We start from the raw sequence: 26772 nt of genomic DNA, 5'->3' as shown, positions 1-26772 counted from the left end.
TGTTTTTTAGATTCCACATACTAGTGAGATCATACAGTATTTATCTTTCTGTCTCTGACTTATTTTACTTAGCATAATGTCCTCGAGGTCTAGCCATGTTGTTACAAATATCAGGATTTCCTTCTTCTTATGGATGAATAATATTCCATTAGATAGATAGATAGATAGATAGGGATATGTATCTCCCTGTGTGTGTATATCTATCTGTCTATCTTGGAGGAAATCAAGAGTAATATTCTAGTGAACACACAAATAAGAAAGTGAAACAGCTTTATTGCACCTATGGGGAAAGTTTTAGTGGTCTGGATAGAAGATCGAACCAGCCACAACATTTCCTTAAAGCCAAAGTGTAATCCACATCAGGGCCTTAACTCTCTTCAATTCTATGAAGGATGAGAGAGGTGAGGAAGCTACAGAAGAAAAGTTTGAAGCTAGCAGAGTTTGGTTCATGAGGTTTAAGGAAAGAAGCCATCTCCATAATATAAAAGTACAAGGTGAAGCAGCAAGGGCTGATGTAGACACTGCAGCAAGTTATCCAGAAGATATAGCTAAGATAATCCATGAAGGTGGCTACACTAAACAACAGATTTTCAATGTAGACAAAACAGCCTCATATCGGTGGCTTCAAAGCTTCAAAGGACAGGCTGACTCTCTTGTTAGGGGCTAATGCCACTGGTAACCTTAAGTTGAAGCCAGTGTTCATTTACCATTCCAAAATTCCTAGGGCCCTTAAGAATTATACTAAATCTCTTCTGCCTGTGCTTTATAAATGGAAAGCCTGGATGACAGCATGTCTGTTTACAACATGGTTTACTAAATATTTTAAGCCCATTGTTGAGGACTACTGCTTAGAAAAAAGATTCCTTTCAAAATATTATTTCTCATTGACAATGCACTTGGCCACCCAAGAGCTCTGATGGAGATGGACAATGTTATTAATGTTGTTTGCATGCCTGCTAACACAACATCCATTCTGCAGCCCATGGATCAAGGCGTCATTTCAACTTTCAAGTCTTATTATTTAAGAAATATATTTTGGGCTTCCCTGGTGGCGCAGTGGTTGAGAATCCGCCTGCCGATGCAGGGGACACGGGTTCGTGCCCCGGTCTGGGAAGATCCCACATGCCGCAGACTGGCTAGGCCCGTGAGCCATGGCCACTGAGCCTGCACGTCCGGAGCCTGTGCTCTGCACCGGGAGAGGCCACAAGAGTGAGAGGCCCATGTACCGCAAAAAAAAAAAAAAAAAAAAAAAAAAGAAATATATTTTGTGAGGCTGTAGCTGCCATAGATAGTGAATTCTTCTGATGGATCTAGGCAAAGTCAGTTGAAAACCTGGAAAGGATTCACCATTCTGGATGCCATTAAGAACATTCATGGGACTTTCCTGGTGGTCAAGTGGTAAAGAATCCACCTTCCAATGCAGAGGACGTGGGTTTGACCCCTGGTTGGGGAACTAGGTTCCCACATGCCATGGGGCAGCTAAGCCCACGTGCCACAACTACTGAGCTTGTGCGCTCCTCAACTAGAGAGCCCGCGTGCTGCAAACTACAGAGCCTATGTGCCCTGGAGCTTGCACACCACAACTAGAGAAGAGAAAACCCCCACGCAACAGCTAGAGGGAATCCTGTGTGCTGCAACGAAAGATCCCGCATGCCTCAACAAAGATCCCACATGCCGCAATTAAGACCCGACGTAGCCAAAAGAAAAAACAAACAAAAAAGAAAGAACATTCATGATTCATTGGAAGAGGTGAAAAGATCAACATTAACAGGAGTTTGGAACTAGTTGATTCCAACCTTCGTGGATGATTTTGAGGGGTTCAAGACTTCAGTGGAGGAAGTAACTGCAAGTGTGGTGGAAATAGCAAGAGACCTAGAATTAGGAGTGGAGCCTGAAGATGTGACTGAATTGCTACAGTCTCATGACAAAACTTTTAATGGATGAGGAGTTGCTTCTTATGGATGAAGAAAAAGAAAGTGGTTTCTTGAGATGGCATCTACTCCTAGTGAAGATGCTGTGAAGATTGTTGAAATGACAAAAAAGGATTTAGACTGTGACATAAACCTAGTTGAGAAAGCAGTGGCAGGGTTTGAGAGTATTGACACCAGTTTTGAAAGAAGTTCTGTGGGTGAAATGCTATCAAACAGCATTGCATGTTACAGAGAAATCGTTCATGAAAGGGAGAGTCACTTGATGCATCAAGCTTCATTGTCGTCTTATTTGAAGAATAAGCGTGGTGGTTGCCACAGCCATGCCAACTTTTAGTAAACATCCCTCATCAGTCAGCATCCATCAATGCCGAGGAGAGACCCTCCACCAGCAAAAAGATTTGCTGAATGCTCAGCTGATGGATAGCAGTTTTTAGCAGTAAAGTGATTTTTTTTCTTGTGAACTTTTTCCTCTTTATTGTGAACATTAGATCAGTTTAATATTCAGGAGTCCTCAATCAGATATGGACTGATTGGGTCCAGATATATAACAAGTGTATTTATATCTTATAGAAACTTAGTTTTAAGCTGAAATACAGTAGACATACAATATTATGTTAGTTTCAGGTGTACTACATAGTGTTTTGACATTTTCATACATTATGAAATGTTTACCATGGTAAGTCTAGTAACCATCCATTCCCACACAAAGTTGTTACAATTTTGTTGACCATATTCCTTATGCTGTATATTACATCTCTGTGGCTTATTTATTTTATAACTGGATGTTTGTACCCTGCACCTATTTCTCCCCCACTCCTAAAGTATTTTTTAATTAAGATATGTACCTTGTTTTTTTAAATTAATTAATTTATTTTTATTTATTATTTTTAGCTGTGTTGGGCCTTCATTGTGGCACACGGGCTTTCTCTAGTTGCGGCGAGTGGGGGATACTCTTCGTTGTGGTGTGTGGGCTTCTCATTGCGGTGGCTTCTCTTGTTGCAGAGCATGGGCTGTAGAGTGCACGGCTTCTCTAGATGTGGCACGTGGGCTCCATAGTTGTGGCTCGTGGGCTTTAGAGCACAGGCTCAGTAGTTGCGGCGTACGGGCTTATTTGCTCCATGGCATGTGGGATCTTCCCAGACCAGGGCTCGAACCCGGGTCCCCTGCATTGGCAGGTGGATTCTTAACCACTGCGCCACTGGGGAAGACCTGTACCTTGATTTTTTTTTTTTTTTAGACATGAAGCTATAGTGTAACATAACTTTAATATGCGGGAAACTAAAAAAATCTGTACGATTCACTTTATTGCGATGTTTGCTTTTTTGTGGTGGCCTGGAACTGAATCTGCAATATCTCTGAGGTATGCTTATATTCACATCCTCTGCCTGTTTTATCTGCTTGTTTGGATTTTTTGCTATTGGGTTATGTGAGTTCTTTATATATTTTGCATATTAACCCCATCAGATATTTGGTTTGCAAGTACTTTGTCCCATTCGCCAAGTTGCCTTTTCATTTTGTTGATGGTTTCCTTTACTGTGCAGAGACTTTTTAGTTTGATGTAGTCCCGTGTTTATTTTTGCTTTGTTGCCTTAGCTTTTGGTGTCAAGTCCAAATAATCATCACTAAAACCAGTGTCTTCACTCCGCATCTTGTATGACTTCTGCTGGCCAGAAGGAGCAGTCTTTCCCTGGGCCCTTTTGTTTGTTTTTTTTTTTTTTTTCTTTTTTTTTTGCGGTACACAGGCCTCTCACCGTCGCGGCCTCTCCCGTTGTGGAGCACAGGCTCCGGACGCACAGGCCCAGTGGCCACGGCTCACGGGCCCAGCCGCTCCGCGGCACGCGGGACCCTCCCAGACCGGGGCATGAACCCGCGTCCCCTGCATCGGCAGGCGGACGCTCAACCACTGCGCCACCAGGGAAGCCCTTTGTTTGTTTTTTTAATTTCAGTCTGCTCTAGCATCCAGATTGGGATGTACAAGAGGTAAAAATGAACCCCAAGGAACTCATTATCTGGTCCTCCCTTAATTCCTGAAGTCTCTACCTGTTTTGCTTCTTCTGTCCACATATCAGAATCTTCCAATATTTGCTTTACGTGTTATTTCCATGTTTCTAAATTGTAATTAATGGGAACATTCAGGTTCAATGTGCTTACTCTACTGTGACTAGAATGGGAACTCTACTCCCACAATCATTTATTGAATGAATGATTAAATGAGCACATGCATCTTGCCTGTAAGTTGCTCAGAAGTGTTTGTAGGTGTCAATATAACAATAGGTATAGTATTAAGAGAATTGAGCTAAATTCCTATGGGAGCTCATAGGCATAGGAATGAAATTATTTCTAGCTATTTTGGAATAGGACATATGGTGTGGTGGTGAGACACAATAATTCTGTGACACCAACTGGGTGTCCTGTAATTCAGTTCAATTCTGACACTACCCAGATTTAGCAGAGACCCACAGGTTAAGGGCAGAGTCCTCCATAAGACTGCTAGACTTCAGTAAAAGTTACAACCCAGAAACAGCCAAATGGAAACAATTCATAGACCAAAGTCTAGGGGTGGGGTGGGGTGCCGTGGGGGCTGGGGGAGGAGGATAGACATAGAGCTTCTGTGCCCTCTCTTCGTGGAATCTGGGCACATCAGCCTCCTAGCACATCCACATGTTCACCAACCTGAAAGTGCCACTGAGTTTTGCTGTCCAGACGTTTTATTTGGGTTACCTTACATAGGCATCATGATTGGCCATGTGATTAAACTCCTCCAGCTCTCCTCTCTTCCCTGGAGAACTGGTGAGCCCACAGTTCCAACTTTTTAATCATGTGGTTGGTCTTTCTGGTGAACAGTTCCCATCCTAAGGCTACCTAGGGACCACCTTGATTCACCTCATTAGCATAAAAAAGGCACTCTTGTCACTCAGGAATTCCAAGAGTGTTTGAAGCTCTGTTAGGAACTAGTGACAAAGACCAGATATATTCTTTATTATACCACAGGTCATCAAATGAGATATCAAGGAGAAAGTGGCATTTGTGTGATATCTTGAAAGCTGGGTAGGATTTAAACATTTGAAGATGGAGAAAACGGAATTCAAGCCTGAGAAATCACACAGGGGCACATACTCCAAAGGGCAGAGTTCAGTGTATAGAAATATATTAAGTACTTTTTTAGCTTTAGTTTCAGATCTATAAAAAGCAATAATAATATAAAGCCAGATGGAGCACTTAAATGAACGATAATAAACGATATTTATTAATCATAGAGCCTTTTATTTTTACAGAGCAGAAGAAAGAAGAGATCTGTTTATGTTTTTCCGAAGCCTACACTTCTTTGTGGAATGGTGTGAATATCGTAAGCGCACATTTAAACGTTTCAAGGTAGAGTCTAAAGTCTTTCAATTTAAACATATATGGAAAGTGAAGCTGATGTTAATTTGGGGGTTTAAGATAACATTCTTAAAGTTTTCAAACAATAGAAAATGTTTTTACTGACTTCTAGATTTGCAGTTATTTGGAATAAATGAAGGAGGAATGCTTCTGTACAAGTCAGTTAACCATATATATTGAAAGAATATAGTCTTGTGTATATATATATATATAAAATATATATTTATTTTACAGTACACACTTTGAAAAAGTAATCTGTCAAGGACACTTGAAGTAAAATGCCAAATGCTAATGAAGGACATAGGCATAGCAGCCTTGTAACGTCACAGTGTAATCTTTACTTCCTGAGCCACACTCTGTATTTTGAGCTTCTTATTTATTGTATATTTCAAGTTTAAATATTGGAGTCTGATTCTTGTAAAGTAATGCTTCTTAGGTCTGATACATATACATTCAGAGACTTTTTTTTAATTCCCTTTGTTTTCTGTCATAGCTAGAACTATATTTGGCTGCATTGTAATCCCCCAGGTCCTACTTAGTTAGATAGTATCAAATTATTGACAGCAGTGATGCACACAGAAACCAGTTCTGAAAGAGTTAACATAAATAATATCTCAAGGTTCAGGTTCCCTCAAAATCCTGAGTCCTGACTATTGTTTTTATGACTGGTACTAATTCTCATTTATTTTGGATTCTTTTTTTTTTTATCATCATCATCATTATTTGCATTTTATTTGGTTGAGCTGGTAATATCTGTCAAGCGTAAGATTTTCTTTAGAATGAAACATGTCAGTACCTGTACTGTACCTGTACTGTGGTCCCTTGAGGAGTGCTCAGGATTATGTTGTTTACTTGCAGGTGCTCTTGCACCAGGACAATTAAATAGCTCTTCTTCAGAATTGGTAAAATACAATAATGATTGAGGAGTCTGCTGGCAGTTATGGTAATGAATCACCTAATACGGCCATTTCCTTATACATTAGAATGGGTTGTGGGAAATGTGAGCACTAGTCCCATTTTCAAACTGATTTTCCTCTAGGTGCTTTTAAGGCAAGTGTAGAAGTATAATTGGTGTGTTTTTCCTGTAGAGGATAAAGTGCTTCTTTGAGCTGGTCCTTTGCTGGTGACAAGGTTACTAGAATGGAAAGAAACATCACATTGTTGTGCAACCATCACCAGTAAAAATCTGTCCCATTAAACACTAATTTGCCATTCCTTCATTCTCTCAATAGTGTCCTTTGATGCATAGAAATTTTTAATTTTGATGAAGTCCAATTTATTTTCTTTTCTTTTGTAGCCTGTGTTTTTGGTGTCATATCCAGGAAATCATTGCCAAATTCAACATCATAAAGAATTTTCTCTTTATTTTTTCCTGAGAGTTTTATAGTTTAGCTCTTAACTTTAGGTGTTTAATCCAGTTTGAGTTAATTTTTATACATTCTGTAAGCCAGCAGTCCAACTTCATTCTTATACATGTGATTATCCAGTTTTCCTAGCATCGCTTGCTGAAGAGACTGTCCTTTCCTCATTGAGTGGTCTTGACACCTTTGTCAAAAAACATTTGACTATATATGCAAAGGTTTGTTTCTGGATTTATTATTCTATTCCATTGGTCTGTACGTCTGTCCTTATAGCAGTATCACACTTTTGTTTACTGTAGCTTTATAGTTACATTTTGAAATGAGGAAGTGTGAATCCTCCAGTTTTGTTCTTCCTTTCAAATTTCTTTTTGGTGTTTGGAGTCCCTTGAGATTCCATATGAATTTTGGTGGGTTTTTCCAGTTCTTCAAAAAATGTCGTTGGGAGTTTGATAGGGATTGCTTTTGAAACCACTAGGTGGCGTTTCAGGGGAGTTCCAAGGAGCTCCAGTCCTTTATGTCTCATTGTGGAAAGAATTCAGCAAGAGACAAAGTGATAGATAAGAAGTGATTTATTAGAATAGGATGCTTGTGAGGCTTAAAAGCAGGTGGGCTAGGGGGTGATGCGCCCTGAGAACTTAGTTGGCTACAGTTTTATAATCAAAGGAGAAGTGGGGAGGAGGAAAAGACCACCTTCTTCCTCATTCTTGAGTAGATGTCACGCTTCCATCATTAACTCCTCCTCTAGGTTGGACAGGGGAGTTTTCTTGTCCCTACGTGGTCAAGCCAGGACTGTCATGGCACTGTGGAAATATTATTTCAGGTCTCCATACAATGAGGGTCTTTCACTTTGAAATGTCACCTTTCCATAAATTATTGTTTTTTATGTGTGCAGAGAGCATGTCCTAGGGGTCATTAACTTACTGAGCTCACTGGTCAGGATGTGGGTCTCATGCCACCATTGTTTATTGTTTGGGGGCATGTCTCATGTTTCTGTTGCATGGTTTTGTTGCTAAGCAGGCATACTTGGCTTTGTGGTTAAGCAAACCTGCTTTCTTGAGCGATCATTAACTTACAGGGGTCTCCCATACTTTTTCTTTACTTACAATCCCATAGTGGGATTAACTGTTTAATCACCTGCTTTGTCCCTTTATTCTGTTCCTATCATTTTGAAGTTGTTTTGGGTAGTGCTGACATATTAACTATTCAGTCTTCCATTCTTGAACACAAGATGTCTTCCCATTTATGCATATCTTCTTTAGTTTCTTTCAGGAATGTTTGTAGGGGTAAAATATTTTTAATTTTAATCCTCTGTTTCATTATCAGTGTCAAGAATGAAGCAATATCTATTTAAGATAATGGGGATCAGCATATATTTTACTTCATTAGTTTATTTGTGACTTAAAGGTGTATATAAGGTTGTCAGGTACCTAGGTTCATATCTTCTTATCTAGAAGTCTCAAAACTATTTTTTAAGATAATTCCATAATTCAGACTTTTAAACCAGTGCTCTTTCCTAATTGCTATTTTATATAAACCACTGGCTTTTAAATTCTCTAAAATTTGAGAGTTATTTTATGGTGCTTTTCCCCTTTAAGTTTAGTAATATAAAGAACATAGGAATACATTATTATTCTGACATCTGGAAATGGGAAGAAAGTACTGACCCCTTTCCCCAGTGTTGGTTCCACCACTCAGCAATCCTTTATTAAGTTTGTTTTTCCAGATAAAGTTACAGTTTATTTCTATTGATTTATTCAAGATTGTGGTAGTTTAAATATTCTATTTTTCCAAATAAAACAGAGCCCTTCTGTTTAAATGGATTTTATTTTGCACTATTTACTATATATTCAATTTAGATGTGCACACTATTATGCTAGCACTTTGAATGTATAAAGGGAATATTGGATGTGTTCAGTGTGCTCAGTGAGCTTTCTCAGTCACTGAGAAATGAGGCTCGCACACAAAATGAGAAAGCCGTATAATAGTTATTGTTGCCAGTTACCACAATAAAATCAGTGAACACGTTAGTGTTGTAGCAGTAATTATTGTGGTGTTAAGACATCACAGGTGTTTTAGTGAAAAAATTTCATTTTGGGGTCAACCTTGACAAATGGGAAAATTGAAAAACAGGTCATTCTACGTATGGAAAAAACAGAAGCAAATGAAAAACCCCCAATAGTGTTTGTTCTGGGAATAGTATACAGAGACCAACTTGATTCTAATGCATAATTTATGTTGGAAACAATGTCGGCAATTTTTATGTACACAGTTCAGACTCTTGTTTCTAAAGCACTGATCATTTTATATGCAACCCCAAAACAGTGTGGAGACTAAGACTTTTAAGTGGCGTTTGCGCAAGAGGAAAGTAATTTTAGGAACTTTATCATCACTGTTAGATTGAAGATGAATTCTCATCTTTAAACGTACCAGTTAATCATGGGTCTCTAGAAAATGTTGCTGAGATGCTTTCTTGTGAATGTGTGGTCTATTCTCAAGAACATGGATGTGTATGGGTGGGTGGGAAGGTGGTGTGTAGTAGTAACACCACAGAATTCACTTTGTTTTCATGTCTTACATTTGGATAAATTTATTGATGAGATTCTCATTCCTATAGTATAAAAAGAAAATATTTTGCAGTATATATCATAATTGAAAGCCTTTACAGTGGAGAATTTTATGGCTATGTTCTGAGAAACAGGATGAACTTTCAGGTTTTTTTATAAGCATGCTAATTTTGATGTGCTTGGCTTCCTAAAATGTTTTATGGTGGACTTAGAATGTTAATATTTAGATTAAAGAAAATTTTGTACTATTTTACTAAAGCCTTTAATTGTGTGATCACAAAGCAGAATAACTGAACATTACTATATTAGCTCTTTATCAGAGAGTAAAATTATGCTTTATTTGGAAAGTTTTGCCTAGGTATGAGACTATATTCCTATTTCTGAGGCTAAGTGAAAATATAGTAGCTGCCTTAATAGAAAGAAAACAGAGTTCCTACTTCATAATGAATAATGTATGAATGATAAAAGAAAAGTGAGAGGTCCCTGGAAATATTTAGCTTTTCAAAGTGTTTGGAACATATGCCTTAAATACTTTAGGGATCCAGTAGAAGCCAGGAAAGACAAACAGTTGAAAGTTTCTCGGACTTATCCTTTCACTTCGTAATACATCTTAAATTTGGGTATTTATATAAAAACATACCTTTTAAATGGTACTCCAGTATAAACTGCAGGGATTTTGTAATGCTGTTCAAATATTTTCACATTACTTTGCTTTGAACTTAGAGATTCACTGTTACTTTTTGCTCGTTGTTATATGTAAGGTTTTTTGAACATCCTTGCTTAAAACATAAGTTCCTTCATAGTAGGATACAAAATTAATATTAAATACTTAAGCTCCTTTAGACATTGTTGAGACAGATTATAAGTATGTGTGTACTTTAGCTTATGTGCTGCATTGATAGTGGTTAAATGTATGACCCTACAGGCAATCTTTTTAAGCAGATAAAACTGTTGGGATGTTTTCCCAGGATGATGGGATTGCCCTCCAAGCGTATCTCTTCAATGCGGTCCCGAATATAACTGGTGTCATTAGCCTTGCAGAATGTATCATCTGTAATTGAAGTTATGTTGTTAAACTAGAAAATAAAAGGGAAAAATTGTTTAGAAACCCGAAATCATCCTTTTGTATTTTGTGTAATGAGATCTCACAGAATATTTTATCTAAAAAGTGATTTTTTAAATATTGTACATACTGTGTATATATCTTCATGGTAATAAAAACCCTTGCTGAGCAATCTGAGCCTTCCTTTTTAAAGTCTACAGTATTACTTTGGAAGAACAGACTACTGGCTATTTCTAAGAGCAAAACCCATATAACAAATTTCTGAGTATAAATAAGATTATAATAGCTGGATAAAGTATCCTATTCTAGAGTGTCAACTCAAAATGGGTACTGTTTCCTTAAATATACTTTAAAGAAATAAAAAGAAAAAATGGGAATTCTTGTGATGGTAAAAGACCACTTTTAGTTTATTTTTATTCCCTTTTCACTTTTCTATTACCCTAAGTTGATGTTGGACAATAAAGTCAGCTGGGAAGTCTCCAAAAGCAAGTGTTTACTGCTATTTGGAGAAGGAAACATAAACCACAGGTCTTAGTGTCCCCTAACTTCAAATCCACATGTCAGATTAACTAGGAGATGCCAAGTGCACACCTGGAGACAAATTCTACTATAAGAGCAGACCTCCCACCTAGTGTTACTGGTCCTTTGGTTGTGCTCTGGATAGAACCAGGGCCTCTGGGCAGGAGAGAACATTTGGTTAAATATTAATACTTTTGATGGGCAAAATTTATGTGTAAATAAGTGAGCTTCCTAATGAATCGTAAGATTGACCCATAATAATTTGAATTAAAGTCAGATAATGTGAAAAGAGCAATCATACCTGAAGATGAATTACACGCAGACTTTCTGGTAAATTAAGAGGCACAAATTCCAGAGCATTGTGGTCCAAGTAGAGGAAGGAGAGGTTATTCAATTTCTGTAAGGAAGAGGTGCTTTTGCTTAAGTGTTATTGAGCTCATTGCATTTCTTCACATGATTCAAACTATATACACACATATATATGTATAAATACATAGATATAGATATAGACACATATCAATACTATTAATCATTGGTATGGTAGTTTTAGGTTTGGTGGGATTTTTTTGTTTGCTTTGTTGTTGTTGTTCAGTGCTTTTGGTTTTACAAGTAGTATATTTGGTCCTTTACGAAGGGCAGTAGAGTCCTGATGCATCCCCACATTTCTGTCCGCTCATCTCACTTCTGAATACCATCATATTCAGCCTCAGCCCTCATGCCAATTTCTGGGGCCCTTTAAATTTCTCTTGGGAGCAGGTAATAAGGTTAATTCTTATGCAGGATTATATTTGCATCCTGGTACTGCCATAACCTCTCTTGAACCTTCACAACTTTCCATTTCAGCTCCACCAATTTGTAGTAAAATGAATATTCCTAAGAGATGTGTATGCTTGTTAGTAAGATGTCTCCCAAAGCAGTTTATCAAATACGTAGCCAAGTATGACTTTTTTACACCCCAAGGACTCTACATTGGATTACTCTTCATGATCAGTAATCCATTATTGTGTATAATTTTATAATATGATCTCAAGATGTAGTTTCCCTTGACAATAATCTTTTACCTTACCTTTGATATGCATCCTGTGACAGAATTTGGTAATTTTTTTTTTTTTTTAGAATTAATTTGCTGTTATTTTAATCCTTTCTTTCTTTGTTTTTTTCTTTTTTTTTTTGCGGTACGCGGGCCTCTCACTGCTGTGGCCTCTCCCGTTGCGGAGCACAGGCTCCGGATGCACAGGCTCAGCGGCCATGACTCATGGGCCCAGCTGCTCCGCGGCACGTGGGATCCTCCCAGACCGGGGCACGAACCTGTGTCCCCTGCATCGGCAGGTGGACTCTCAACCACTGCGCCACCAGGGAAGCCCTAATCCTTTCTTAAGCATCCTACAATTCACCATATGGGCACCAAGCTCCTGTCTTCCCCAGTGGGCCTCTTTAACATGGATTAGAGTAACCTGATTTTACCAGTGGCTTTGGCAGCCTAGGACATTAAGCAAAACTAGAAAATAGCTGAGTTTATCATTTTCATGCCAACTTGTCATGAATCCCTTCTGTAATCCACGTGTAAAATCCGAAATATTCAAACATTCCTTTTGTGAAATGTTGATTAGCTCCTGTGGGTCTTTTTTGTTTGTTTTGTTTTGTTTTATAAATTTATTTATTTATTTATTTATGGCTGCATTGGGTCTTTGTTGCTGTGCTTGGTCTTCCTCTAGTTGCAGCAAGCAGGGGCTACTCTTCGTTGCAGTGTGCGGGCTTCTCATTGTGGTGGCTTTTCTTCTAGAGCACAGGCTCTAGATGCACGGGCTTAGCAGTTGTGGCTCACTGGCTCTAGAATGCAGGCTCAGTAGTTGTGGCGCATGGGCTTAGTTGCTCCACAGCATGTGGGATCTTCCCGGACCAGGGTTCAAACCCGTGTCCCCTGCGTTGGCAGATGAATTCATAACCACTGCGCCACCCGGGAAGTCCCTACTCCTGTAGGTCTTTAACATGTCAGTTATTCAAAGGTTTACCTGCTCAAATTGCATATCTTCAAATTACAAACATTTTTTTGTTTTTAAAATGAGTCCAGTTTTTAAAAGTCCCCTAAGAGTCCCTTAACTTTTGAGGAACTGCTAGGAGTTGTCCTAAGGAGCTACAAACCTTCCTTTTTGTTTTGTTTGTTTGTTTGTTTTTTGGCGGTACGCGGACCTCTCACTCTTGTGGCCTCTCCCGTTGCGGAGCACAGGCTCTGGACACGCAGGGTCAGCGGCCATGGCTCACGGGCCCAGCCGCTCCACGGCATGTGGGATCTTCCCGGACCGGGGCACGAACCCGTGTCCCCTGCATCAGCAGGCAGACTCTCAACCACTGCGCCACCAGGGAAGCCCCAAACCTTCCTTTTGAACGAGGTCTTCTGTTGCCAACAGTAGCGTGATTGTCTCATCCTTTTATCTGGGGTTTCTTCCAGGACTGGGAATGAGTACATAGAGTTATGGAAGTCCTGGGCTGAGGTTACTTCCCTGTAGGCTCTGCATTTTGAGACAACCTGGCTATCTAAATCAGAGGAAATCACCTTGCCCTTTTCATGTGCATTTATTTTCTTGTATTACTAAATTAAGAAATATATGTAATTTTTACTACATACAGAATTTTGTATTAGGTGCCATCATGGAATTCAAAAGAATGTCTACCTACAGAAGTCTATGGTCTAATACTTTTAAGTATTAAAAATAAAATTCAGTGTTTACTTTTAGAACATGATTTTTTCTGGTGTTTGTAAATTACTAATATTGTAAGGAAAAAAGAAACACAGGAACACTCCCATTTTGAGGTTTTGCAGACTGTTGGTGCCACGAGGGTGCAAACTTTGTCTGTATAAATAAATATTGCTGTGTGAACAAGAGAAAAAGATGTGACACCAGGTAGTCCCATGAAACAAGATAAAGGTATTTTAAGTGAGGTACAGGCATAAGCTAGACTGAATAAGCCTAGAAGTATCACTATTTATCATGTAAATAATATCTTCATTTATTACATTAAAATAGTTTTAAAACAAAATTCTAGACCATAGTTTCTTTTTCTTTTATCATGTTATTATTGGCTGTATAACCGATATTTTTATATTGTGCTCAGTCATACTATAAAATACTTACTTTGAAAGTATTTGCTTTGATTCCTCTACTCTTGATTTTGTTGTATTTTGCATTAAATAAAGTAAGCTTGGGAGGGAGAACTGGAAGTTTCAGTAGTTGATTTTCAGCTAGTGTAAGTTCTTCTAACAGGGAAAGTTTTGAAAAAGTACCGTCTTCTATATCTTCAATCAAATTTCCCGTAAAATCAAGTCGCCTTAAGTTAGCTTGAAGGAAAAATATACAAAAAATAAGAAATTTTTAATAAATATATGAAGTTAAATTCTTAATTGTATGGACTGAGGAAAAGCATTTGTTTATCAGGTCATTCAAACATCTTCTATTTTTAGTGCCTAGCAGAGTGTCTACAATTAGTAGCTCAGTAAGTTTTGTTGAACACTGAGCATCTACTCTGTGCTTGACACTGATGGTCTTTCTCACTGAAGTTCTAAAACCTCAGGTTTGGAAGGGAACTTAAAGTTAATAGAGTCCTTCCATCCTTTTTTGTTTGAATTCTCAGTATGCTCAAGTAGTTTGAAAGAAACTTTTTGTTGCAAATTATGGAAAGTAAGCATTACATCTGATTGAATAAAATCATGTAAATATTTTTGGATTTTTTGCCAGGCTGTTATATTGTGACTGAGGATATCTTAATCTCTCCATGCCTTACTGCTTGACAACAATAAAGGCAAAAATGTTCCCTAATTTGTTACCGTGGTGCATACTGAGAGATAGAGAAATTCAATGTGTGTATTTATGTGTGCATCACTTTTGTCCAGCTGGGATGATTAGAAAATATGGTCCCTTCTCACTATTCAAGGTGGTCATGTCTGTAAAGTCAGTGTAAATGCTGAATTAGTGAATATGGAACCATTGCTCCTAGGGAATATACAGGGTTAGAGCCTCTCATCACACATTTTCATCAACCAATCAGTGGAAAATTTTATGTGTGTTTCTTTTTAAAGGCATCTTACTTAGTATATATTGTTGATACATTAACATTGAACTCACAGCCAATCAACGCTGTAACTCACACTTAAATAAAGATTACCTAACATGTGTTTTCTCTGTAAGGCACATCACAGCCTTCTTGCAGTTAGGAACACTAGACAGCATTTTAGTACTATACTTAGGGAGCATTTTAAACAGCAAAAAGCACAAAAATGTGAAAAATGTGGCACTAAGTAGACTGTAAATAGGATACTTGTTTACAGTATAAAAGCTGAAACAAAAGGCCAAGCATCTCATTCAGCCTATCCTGGATGGCTCAAATTTTTTGCCACTGTGCACATGTCTACGAATGACCATGAAAGTGCCAGAAGTATTGATGTTTTGGGTTACAAATAAATTTTATCAAGTAGGTGAGTTTGAAAACATGGAATCCACAAAAGAGGAACAACTGTATTCAGTCAGTTGGGAGCTACTGGTGACAGCATGAATTTAGTTATGGCTAATCTTGTAAATGTGTAGCGCAGTCAGTGTGCATTTCTTGATGTGACTTTCTTCAGAAGCCCTTGACGTGGGGCCAGTGTGCATTTCTTGATGTGACTTTCTTCAGAAGCCCTTGACAGCATTGGAATCTAGAAAATTTATGAGGGATTAGTGATCCAGACTTGGACTTCATACTGCAGAAGTAGGGGATTTTGGTGTGCTCATGGCAACACTCTCCTGGCAGTTGTTGTAAGCTTTGATTGGACACCAGAAGTCCAGGATTTTTAATGACCTGGGAAGGAGTTAAATGGCACTGCTCTCAGCATTAATTCTGTATTAGAGTCATCTGAAGAGTTTGGTTGTGGTTAATGACAACACCTGGGCCTCTAAATTTAGAGACCTATATTAGAATCTCTGGGGACTAGAACCTAGTATCAAAAATACTTTAATATGCAGCCAGATTTAAGAACCATGAGTTAAAGTAAGAAAAAGCAGTTTCTGTGTTTTTATAGTGAAAGTAGAAAATAAAACATTGTCATTGGAGAAATATCCTGATTATATTTGTATTGCTGACTGGCTGAGGCAAATGGATCTTGAAATATTGGGGTTGAGAAGATATAGTTGCCCATATGTTAGATGGGCAGTCAACATAGACTCCGTAGTCACCAGTAAAGAAAGATGACAGGGAACATCTGAATGGAAAGGAGATTCACCAGTAAACCAGTGGATTTTTGTGAAGTGTGGTGGATACTTAAAATACCTCAACAGTCACTACCGTACACGTGATAGGCCACAGGTACCTAGAAACTTGTGTTTATATGAGTTAAATACTAACATGAGTTAACACTAATATCTTATTTAAAATTAACTTACGTATGTCTGCAAAATCTTTGGCAGTCAACTTTTTAATTTTGTTGAATCGTGCATAAAGATAGGCTGATTCCTTTGGCAAGGGTGGTACAGCATCAATGTCAACTTCTTCACAGTATACAGAGCCACTTAAACAAACACATAGCAGGCATGTGGGCATTTCTAAATTGGGAAACAAAAATCATAAAAATCAGTAGTTTAAAAATATTTGACCTCTAGTGTTAAAATTCTTGCTATCATGAATGTTATTACCAATTTGAAAAGATCCTTTACAGAATTATGGATGATAACAGGAAAGACGTTATGGCCATGATAGCTAGTAATCTATATTGTATCTGATAACTCACCAGAATTTTATTTTAAATTCTGTAATCCACAATCTCTTTTATTCTCCTGTCTGTTTTAGCAGTGATCATTTAATTGCTGAATTGATTGACAGTTACATTTCTTCATTGGAGTATCAAAAATCATAAAGCAGGACTTAAGGTAAATATAAGCTTGATTTATCACTTGGAGTGGTGCAAACACATTTCTAATGAGTTTAGAAACCACTTAGTTAAACCACTTAGTTAAATAAGCAAACTATTAACTTAAAAATTGGAGTCATTGTGGGTACTGTTAGAATCCCTATTGTACCCTACGTCATTCATTGCATTTACTTGTCATGCATCTTTCATCTCCTTCAACCTGCAACAGTTCCTTAGTCTTTGTTTTTCATACCTTTTACTGTTTTGGAAATTTTTGAATTTTTTAAAACTTTTATTTTCAGGGCACTTATTTTGCAGAATATCTTTCAATTAGGGTTTATATGAAGTTCCTCATTTTTTGGCAGGAATACCATGGAAATAATGTTACATCCTTAGTGTTATGTATCTGTCTCATTCCTTATGATGCTGTCTTTGGTCACTTGGTTCAGTTAGTACCTGCCATGGTTCTCACTCTGTAAAATTACTGTTTTTCACTTTGTAATTTGTACCTTCTAGAGGAGTACTTTGAGATTCTAAACATCAGGTTTGTCATCAAACTTTCACGCTCTAGTTTTATCATCTGTTGAAGATTCTTACTTGAATCATTTATCACTAGGATAATTGCCAATTATTTTCTAATTCCATCATTTCTTCTTTATTTGTTAGTTGGCATTCTGATATAAGGTGGAACATTCCCTTCTTATTTGTTTATTTCTGTCAGTATGAACTTATGAATTCCTCATCCCATGGGTAACGTATCCCGTAATACGTTACTGTCTTATTTATTTTGATAATCACATTGTCACAGATTAGGCAGTGAGAACTCTTAAGCTCTGTTTATCCTCCCACAGCCTTTTTATGGTTCCATGATATACAGTAAGTTGCACATATTTAATTTGTATAATTTATAAGTTTGGACATGTGTATATGCCCATGAAACCATCACCACAATCAAGATAATTAACACATCCATCACTCCAAAAGTTTCCTCATGCCCTTTGGTAATTTCTCCCTCCCAGCAACCACTAATCTCCTTTCTGTCATTATATGTTAGTTTGCATTTTTGAAACTTTTATATCAAAAGAATCATGCAGTATACACTCTTTTGTCTGGCTTCTTTCACTCTGCATAATTATTTCTCAAAATAATTTTGTATGTATCAGTAATTCATTCCTATTTATTACTGAGTTCATTCCAATTTATTCCATTGTCTCAATAAACACCATTTATACTGTCATCTCTTACGAACATTTGGGTTGTTTCCAGTTTTTGGCTATTTCAAAGAAAGCTGCCATGAACATTTATGTATGGACTTAATGTTTTCATTTTTCTTGGATAAATACCTAAGAGTAGAATGGCTGGGTCTTATTATACGTATGTATTTTACCTTTTGAAGAATGTCCTAAAGTGTTTTCCAAAGTGGTTGTGCCATTTTACATTCTCATTAGCAGTGTGTGAAAGTTCCAGTTGCTCTACATTCTTGTCAACATTTGGTCTGTATGGTTGGACTTTTTTATGTTAGCCTTTCAAGTAAGGTTTGTTGTGGTATCGCTTGTTTTAATTTACATTTTCCTAATGACTAATGTGCTAAGCATCTTTTTATATACTTATTTGCCATCCACATATTTTTTTGTGGTGAAGTGTCTATTCATATCTTTTGCCTGTTTTTTGAAATAGTTTTTTGTATTATTATTTTTGAATTATAAAAGTATATTCTGTAGATATAAATCATTTGTCAGATTTATGTTTTGCAAATATTTTCCTCCAGTCTGTGGCTTGTCTTTTTATTTCCTTATCAATGTCTTTTGAAGAGCAAACATTTGGGGCCTTCCCCAGCAGTCCAGTGGTTAAGACTCCATGCTTCCACTGCAGGGGGTGCATGTTCCATCCCTGGTTGGGGAACTAAGATTCCACATGCCGCATGGTGGGGCCAGAAAAAAAAAAAAAAGAAGAGCAAGCATTTTTTATATTAATGAATAACAATTGATCCCTTTATATTGTCTGGATTTCAATGAGCAGGTCTTGTACATCTTTTACACATTTATACCTATGTATTTTTTATATTTTGATTAATTTTAAAAATTAAATGTCCCCACTGTTTTTTGAGAACTTACTTATTAAGATGTCCCAGACCAATCTTGCCCTTTCCTTGCCCCAGGCCTGAAATCAGCTATTATTTCAAGGAGTACTGGTCCCTTTTAGTGGAGGATGGTATTTAGAAACCAACATTTGGGTGTGGATGTGCTCATTGCTACTGGGATCTCATTGCTTCTGGGCTTTTTCAGCAAAGGGACCTGGGAAATATATGTATTTTTATTTGGCGCTCTCTTCATATATAATACACATACATACACACAAGTATAGGTATATGGACATGGACATAATACACAAGTACACACATGCAGACATACATATATACATGTATATAATATGTGTCATATGCTCATACGAAAACATAAGCACATGATATGCATATTTTAACATACACACTCATACAGGGAGGCAAACATGTATATATCTATTTCTGTATCTCTGTATACAAACCAGGAGTTGATCCTGATATCTTTCATTCCACTCCATCTCAACAGTGTTCATTTTAGCCTTCCCCCTTACCATATTTGTAACACCCTTCTCTGACAATGAGAAACCTGGCTCTTGAGATCCACTGTGCAATTACTTTACTCAGTCCCAGAACACACATTAAGTAGTTTCATTATTGATAACCTATAATACTATGGAAAACAAACCTACCCACTAGAATTTTAGTATTTGCCTATTTTATTTTGTCTTTAGCCTGAAAGTATACAGTCAAAATACTGTGTTTAAGGATTACTTCGATTAGATTTTTCCCCCTGTAGTGTGTTATGTTATTGATTTGAAATGCAATTAAGTTTCTATTTTTCTGTTTGTTTGCCAATTTGGGTTCTTTTTATCTTATCCTAGTTGGTTTTATTTATAAATGTATTTGTTTGTTTGCTTATTTGAATATAACATTATTCTAAAATCAAATCTGCACAACAAGTGTATACTCCAAGAAGTTCTAGCACCTTCCCCTAGTACCCCTAGTTACCATCTCCCCCTCCTTTTTACCCCTAGTCCCATCTGTAACCCATAGGTAACTAGTCTCAGTTTTTTAGTTACCCTTCTTGAATTTCTTTTCACAAAGTGGGCTGATGTATGTATATTCTCTTACATCCCCTTCATTTTTTTTTTTTTTTTTGCGGTACGCGGGCCTCTCACTGTTGTGGCCTCTCCCGTTGCGGAGCACAGGCTCTGGACGCGCAGGCCCAGTGGCCATGGATCACAGGCCCAGCCGCTCTGCGGCATGTGGGATCTTCCCGGACCAGGGCACGAACCCGTGTCCCCTGCATCGGCAGGCGGACTCTCAACCACTGCGCCACCAGGGAAGCCCCCCTTCATTCTTAGGTGAAAGACAGCATACTGTAGATACTCTATTGCATTTTTTTTTCACATAATCTCTTCTGAAAATCACTCCATGTTAGTTATAGAGATCATCCTCATTCACTTTTACAACTGCATAGTATTCCCCTGGGTGGATGTACCATACTTTATTCAACCACTCTTGAATGTATGGATAATTAGATTGTTTCCAATATTTTGCAGATGCAAGCAATGCTTCAGAGATTTTGCATATGTGTTTTCTTACTTTTGGAGGTATATCTTTAGGGTGAATTCCTAGAAGTCAATTGCTGTGTCAGAAAGTAAATGCGTATTAGGTTTCGTTAGATATTACCAAATTCCTGTCCATTCTACCAGTTTGTATTACCACCAGCAACGTATGTCAGTGTCTGATACCCTACAGTTTTGCCAATGGAATATATTAATATATTTGTCAGATAGGTTAAAAAATTTTATCTCGGCATAATTTAAACTTACATGTGAGATTGAACACCTTTTATGTGTTTAAGCATCATTTTTATATCATTTTGTGAATTGTCTGTTCATATCTTTTGTCCATTTTTCCAGTGGAGTTTTGATCAGTTTCTTTTTCCTGGATTTTTACTTGTTCTTTAGAAATTAGAGATATTAACTCTTTATCAGTGATATATATTACGAATATTTTTCTCAGTTTTCAGTTGCCTTTGGCTTTGTTTATGATGGTTTTTGCCATGCAGATGTTTCATTTATGGAGTCAAATTTATTGATCTTTTCTATTATCGTCTCTGGAGTTTGAGATACCCGAAACCCAGGTTATCTTCTACTATTTGTATGGTTTCACTTTTTGCATTTAGACCCTAATTTATTTGGAGTTTTTCTGTGTAAGATAGGGATCTAATTGTATCCCTTGTCAGTTGACTACTTAGTTGTCCCAGCCCCAGTTTTTTAAAATATCACCTTTGCTTCAGTGATTAAAGATGTTACCTTTATTATTTACTAAATTTCTACATGTATTTCTTTTTGTCTGTGGACTTTCGTTCATACACCAGTATTACACTTATTTTAAGTATGCAGGCTTTAAAGCATGTTCTGATAGGTGATTTCATGCAGGTTTGATTTTCCTTCTGAACTTGAAGATCAGCCTTACCAGCTCTTTAAAGAAGTTCATTGTTGTAAATTTAGGGAGCACTGACATCTTTGTGATATTAAATCATCCTACTGAAGAGCAAAGAATGTCTTTCCATTTCTTCAAGTCTACTTTCACTATGATACTTCTCAAATTTCTTAAGATATATTTTCTGGTTTTGTCCTTTTTTTTTTTTTTGTGGTATGCGGGCCTCTCACTGTTGTGGCCTCTCCCGTTGCGGAGCACAGGCTCCAGACACGCAGGCTCAGCGGCCATGGCTCACGGGCCCAGCTGCTCCACGGCATGTGAGATCTTCCTGGACCAGGGCACAAACCCGTGTCCCCTGCATTGGCAGGTGGACTCTCAACCACTGCGCCACCAGGGAAGCCCTGGTTTTGTCCATTTTAATTTTATTGTAGCAATATAGAAATTAGTGTGTGATTTTTTTTCATATTGTCATGTGAAGTAATGTTCTGTGATAGAGCAAGAATAAACCAAATAGAAACTAATAAGTAGGACTTTGTAATTTTATAAGTTTTCTATTGTTTTAATTGAAATGTACATTATAATTATTTATGTATATAACTATGTCTCTCTTCTGTGAGTTTCTTAAAGGCAAGAATTATATTTTATTTACTTTATCCTCAGGCTACATAGTATTTGAAAATAATTGGTGTTTAACAAGTATTTCTTGAACTGATTTTATATAGACAGAAGCACACACTTTGTAGAGGCTAAACGTAGACTAAACTTTGTTCTTGAATGTTCCTATTCCACATTTCTCACTCATAATGTGCAATGGCAAATGATGAAAACTCACAATATACCTGTTTGACTTTATCATTAGAGATAAAATTCCACTGTTTGGATCCACTATATCCTGATGCAATTTTTGATTACTATAAGGAATAAAGTTCCATTATAAGCTATTTTTTAAAGCTCCTTTAAAAAATTTGATGCTAGAGTATTCATACTTACCATCATTTTCTTTCTTGGGGGATAATGGTTTTGTACTCTCATCTTTTTGTAATTGAAAACCTTTCTCATCGGGTATTATTATCGTAGTTTCTTTTTCCTATTGAAAAAATAAACATTTATTATCAGGTGTGACAAGGACCAATTTGGACGGTAAAACTGAGGGATTACAGACAACATTCTCCCGTAAGTGTTCTGGTTGAACAGCCTCTCCCCTTTCCATTTGTCTATTAAATGTCGTTGAATTCTACTCCACTTCACAAATATCTTGGTCTCTGCATTTATATTAAGATAGAGAGAATCCTAAAGCAATGTAAAGAGAAGAAGCAGAGAACTTTTTATTTACTACTTTTTAGGGACTAGTAGATTTTTGAAAGTATTCTTTAAACTGATTGATAGAGTCAAATCAGCCATGTGAGCCAACAACTTGTTGTTATAGTGGGCCTTTTTTTCCCCTAAGCTATAACTATATATATATACCTATATTATATATATGTGATAATAATAATAATAGCATATTAACCAACTCCATTGGAAGAAATTGTACAGTTAACATTTGCTCATCTGTACTAAAAAAAGAAAGAAGCAATTATAACTGTTCACTCTTAAAATCTTTGTCATCTTATTTATAGTGGAGAACTTTTGAAGCAATCAACATTGTTATATATTTGGCTGCTTTGCTCATTTTCCATTTGTGTGTGTGTGTGTGTGTGTGTGTGTGTGTGTGTGTGAGAGAGAGAGAGAGAGGGAGAGAGAGACACACATACAGACACACGGTAGGCAGGCAACAGATACTTATGTGCTGTATTAACTTTTTCCTTTCCCAGTGTTCATTTCTGTGTGCCAGTAAAACCACAAGTAATTACTTAGCCCCCGTACAAGTAGAATATGAAGATGTGGTGTGAAAGTCATCTCTGTAGACAATGACAGTTACCGTTACTTGGTAAAGTGATGGAGTCTGAATTGTTAAAACCGATTAAAAATTAAGCTATATTAAGTAGTTTTCATTTTTTGACATATGTGAATTATTGTGAAATGCTGTAGATACAAAATAAGCAGTACTCTTTATTTCCTTGAACCACTTCTTCCTAAAACAATAAACCTTAAGCTGGTGATTCATTTTTATTTCTCCTAATACACACTTCTCCTATTTTATTTTAATATGCATATAGAGGACATTATGTAATATCACTTAACATATAAATCTCAAATGGTCAGAGATCCTCTCAAAGTTTAATTTTCCTTAAATTTTATGTTTTAAATTTTAGTTTTCCTTAAATCTTATGTTTTGGTTGCTATAGATACTGTTTGGTTATTATGGATTCTATGTATTAATTTGGGAAGCATGCATACTTTAAAAATATCATCTGAGGACAGTTATTTTGAATTATTTTGAAGCATTTAATGTGCTTTTCCTTTCCTCTTACCTTATCAGACACATTCAGAAAAAACAAAAACATACATTTAAATGGGCGACCATTTTAGAAATTAAATTTAGAGTAGAAATAAAATACCTTAATACTTTTTCCATCCAGGGATTTATCCTCATAATCTCGGCTAAATAAGCTTTCTTCAAAATTATCTGTTCCATAATCATAGATAATGCGTGAATCCTGCTGAGATGGTGGTGCTGGCTTTATCAGAGGCACAAACAGGAACAGGAGAAGTGTAGATTTCAGAGTCTTCATTTTAGCAAAAATGAAAGTGACTGGAAGTTAATAAGCTAGTGGCCTGCTGACTGTGGGACAATACTCTCTTTTACCCTGGAAATAAAAACGCAGACCATTGAAGCAATATTTAAAAGCTTAGAGGACTTTTTGGCAGGGTATACGCAGTAGGGACCAGAGAACAAGTATTTAACCCTTAGTGATCTTTAATTAGATGCTAAAAGTTTTTATGTATCAGCCACATTCTGAAAAATAGTTTCAGAAAATGGTTTTAGTTCCTTTTCTATCAAAAATCCAAGCAATGTTGATAATTTCAGTTTTTTAATAATTAGGTGCCTTGAACAAAGGTACTTGTTTGTAATTGAAGTCTTCTTAGGATACCTGTAATATAAACAGTTAAAATGAAGTCCCATGATCTGTCTCATGTGAGTTAAAAAATATCATATTTCAACTTTGCTCCTTTATACGAACTCTTGATTTGTATTGGTATGAGCAGAAACAAGTTCCAGGAACAGTTTTATAATTAAATTTTAAATTTAACATTATGAAAAGTAGTCATTAACACTTTTTTAGGTGGTACAGAATATGGGAAAAGCCATAATTTAAATTTTCTTAGTTTTATAATTTTTATAGATATCATTTCTTTTAGTTAATAGCATTTCTTCTAAAATTTAAACCATGAAAAATGCAAAAATAGTATTGCAGACTAGAAAAAATATAGAACTTTAATCAAAGATTTAGAGGGAATGAAATGGGAAAGATTTTTAGGCTCACCGCTGGATTTTATCTGGTGGTGCACATTTTACACTTTTTCATAAGTAACTTCAGACAGAATCACTCATAGTTCCTGGTGCTGCATTGTAGATACCAGTTTGTCAAAAATCAATGGTTGAAAATTAAGAATAACATGGTTTTGTGACTTTTGCAGCACCTTGTTCTTGCCTGCATGGACATTAAAGTTATGCAATGATATACTTAAGTGCTTGTTAAAAAATAATTGTTCAAAGTAACTGAAACATAAAAAAATTAAAGATGGCCTTTACATTTACTAAGATTGTTAGGTGTCACATTTTAACAAACGATATTTAAAATAATATGTGAAAAAAGAGCCTACCGTTGTAGCTGTTTTGAAGTTTTTTGTGGTTTTCCTCAGTAGATGGTCATGCCTTGCATTAGCCCCAAGTGGGAGGGTGAATGAGAAAAGCTGTGGATTGATTTCAAACTGCTGAATAGAATTTCAGGGCCCAACAGCTTTCAAAGCAGTTTCCATGTGGTAGAGATCTTTGCCAACATTCTTTCTCTAGGGTGAAATGTAGTGTGTTGTACTAGAGAACTGTGCTTAAAATATTTGTAACTGCTGTACTCAGATTGTTTCTACTGTTCACCATAATTTTGTTATTTTTACCTTGTGTAATAAATACTCATGTTTTTGTGAATATTAGTTTATGAAGATGACATAGTTTAAAAATCATTCTTTTCATTTTAGTGCTTTCCCAGTAGATAAAACATCTGCTTTTTGAATGAAATAAAACACCAAACTAAAGCATAATCTATGCTCTTAATTTTATGAAGAGTAAAAATGTTGTTCTAGTACTTTAATTAGTATATAGCCAAAAAGTTTCCGGTGTAGAAATTAGTTTTAGCACAAATTATTTTTTAGTTTAGTCATTTGAGGTCCCTCTCCCCCTTTATATTGTTACATATAACAAAAACTCAAGTGTCAGAATTAGCTTTTTAAAAATAAATTTTATTTATAATTTGGGGTTTGATAGTAAAATATATTTTTGTTTGCTAAATGAAGGAAGCTGTTTTAATTATTTTAATATTAAATTTGATTTTTTTTAAGTTGAAGTGGGATTTAGATAACTATGTGAACATCTTTAAAGATTTGTTTTAATTTTATCACTCTTTGGTACTTTTAGCAGTCAAGGTAACATTTCTTTCTCCTCTATGCTAAAAATTCAATAAATATGGATATGAATAAATACTTTATTAAAAAGTAGAAAATGAAAGAATACTAATTTGTTCCCTTTTCTATTCAAAATTGGCTTTAGAGTTTTTCGAATTAAAGCTTGGATAAACTAAGACTTGAATACTCATGTTTTTATTTGAATGTGAATTATTTTAAATTTAGTTGTGATATTCTCTGGTTTTGGTTGATATAAATTGTCAATTTTATGGCTTTAAAGTCTTTGAAAATATCTAATAATGAAACAGCAGATATTGATTTGTTTTCTGTTTTGTGGCAGGTTTAATGGGATGTTGAGAAATGAACTGGATAGATGTTAAATAAATTTAGAGAATCTTAGAGATTCATAGTTTACTAATGGTATACACAGTTTGACACTTCGTAGTAATGAAAATTATTTTGTGGATATAACATTTTTTTTCTTGAAAAATTATGACCAGTAAATATAGTTTTATTGGCATTCATTCATTTAGTAGAAGTTTATTGAGTGCCACTTCTCTGCCAGTACTACAGAAAAATAAACTCAGACAAGCAAAGTTCATTTTCTCCCCTCAAAAAGGAAGGGTTAAAAAAAAAAAAAAAAAAGGAAGGGTTTGTAAGTTAGCAAGAAGGGCAACAAACAAGCGACAGAATGCACAGTGAGAGACCTGCTACACAGAAATGTGCACAGAGTTCTGCAGTGGCCTGGGAAAGCGTGAAGCCACAGAGACTGCACCATACTGACTTCTCTAGAGAAAATGAGGGGCGGGGGTGGGGGGCAGGCCGAGGGAGAAGTGCTCTAGGAATGGGAGCAGCACACAGGTGGGGAGGGTAGATCCTTAAGGAAATGGATAATTAGTTGTATATGGCTGGAGCTTGGAGGGAGAGAGAAGAGGTGAGGGGGTGGCTTATGTTAAGAGATCAGACAGGGGACTAGAGGTCAGATTAAGGAGAGTCTTT

General features: G+C 36.4%; 2 protein-coding genes across 3 annotated transcripts in view; one reads left to right on the top strand and one right to left on the bottom strand.

Moving 5' to 3' along the window:
- Window positions 1-26772, top strand: part of CENPP (centromere protein P) — a 223929-nt gene that overhangs the window by 54128 nt on the left and 143029 nt on the right. Inside the window, exon 5 of the mRNA XM_060015048.1 lies at window positions 5207-5303. Coding sequence (XP_059871031.1) covers window positions 5207-5303 — 97 coding nt within the window. The remainder of the gene's footprint in view (window positions 1-5206; window positions 5304-26772) is intronic.
- Window positions 5198-25071, bottom strand: OGN (osteoglycin). Of its 2 annotated transcripts, XM_060015050.1 has the most exons (8): window positions 24979-25045; window positions 24639-24806; window positions 23712-23960; window positions 22201-22297; window positions 16234-16392; window positions 13954-14156; window positions 11121-11216; window positions 5198-10313 (listed from the first exon to the last, which is right to left on the bottom strand). In XM_060015050.1, exons 3-8 carry the CDS (start codon window positions 23883-23885, stop codon window positions 10143-10145), a joined length of 900 nt encoding a protein of 299 aa, XP_059871033.1. In that variant the 5' UTR covers window positions 23886-23960; window positions 24639-24806; window positions 24979-25045; the 3' UTR covers window positions 5198-10142. The 2 variants fall into 2 exon arrangements, with proteins under 2 accessions (XP_059871033.1, XP_059871034.1); XM_060015051.1 differs by lacking the exon at window positions 24639-24806 and having other exon boundaries at window positions 24979-25071.

The sequence above is a fragment of the Delphinus delphis genome, chromosome 6, assembly GCF_949987515.2.
Source record: "Delphinus delphis chromosome 6, mDelDel1.2, whole genome shotgun sequence".
Classification (NCBI taxonomy): Eukaryota; Metazoa; Chordata; class Mammalia; order Artiodactyla; family Delphinidae; genus Delphinus; species Delphinus delphis.
The sequence above is the reverse complement of the archived record's forward strand: the minus strand, read 5'-3'. Positions and strand labels throughout refer to the sequence as shown.

Excerpts from the sequence above, each read along its gene's own strand:
- OGN (XM_060015051.1), bottom strand. The coding sequence starts at position 23,885 with ATGAAGACTCTGAAATCTACACTTCTCCTGTTCCTGTTTGTGCCTCTG. Across the intron at positions 16,393-22,200 it reads CCCCAAGAAAGAAAATGATG|AAATGCCCACATGCCTGCTA; the intron begins GTAAGTATGAAT and ends TTCCCAATTTAG. Across the intron at positions 14,157-16,233 it reads CAAAGATTTTGCAGACATAC|CTAACTTAAGGCGACTTGAT; the intron begins GTAAGTTAATTT and ends TTTTCCTTCAAG.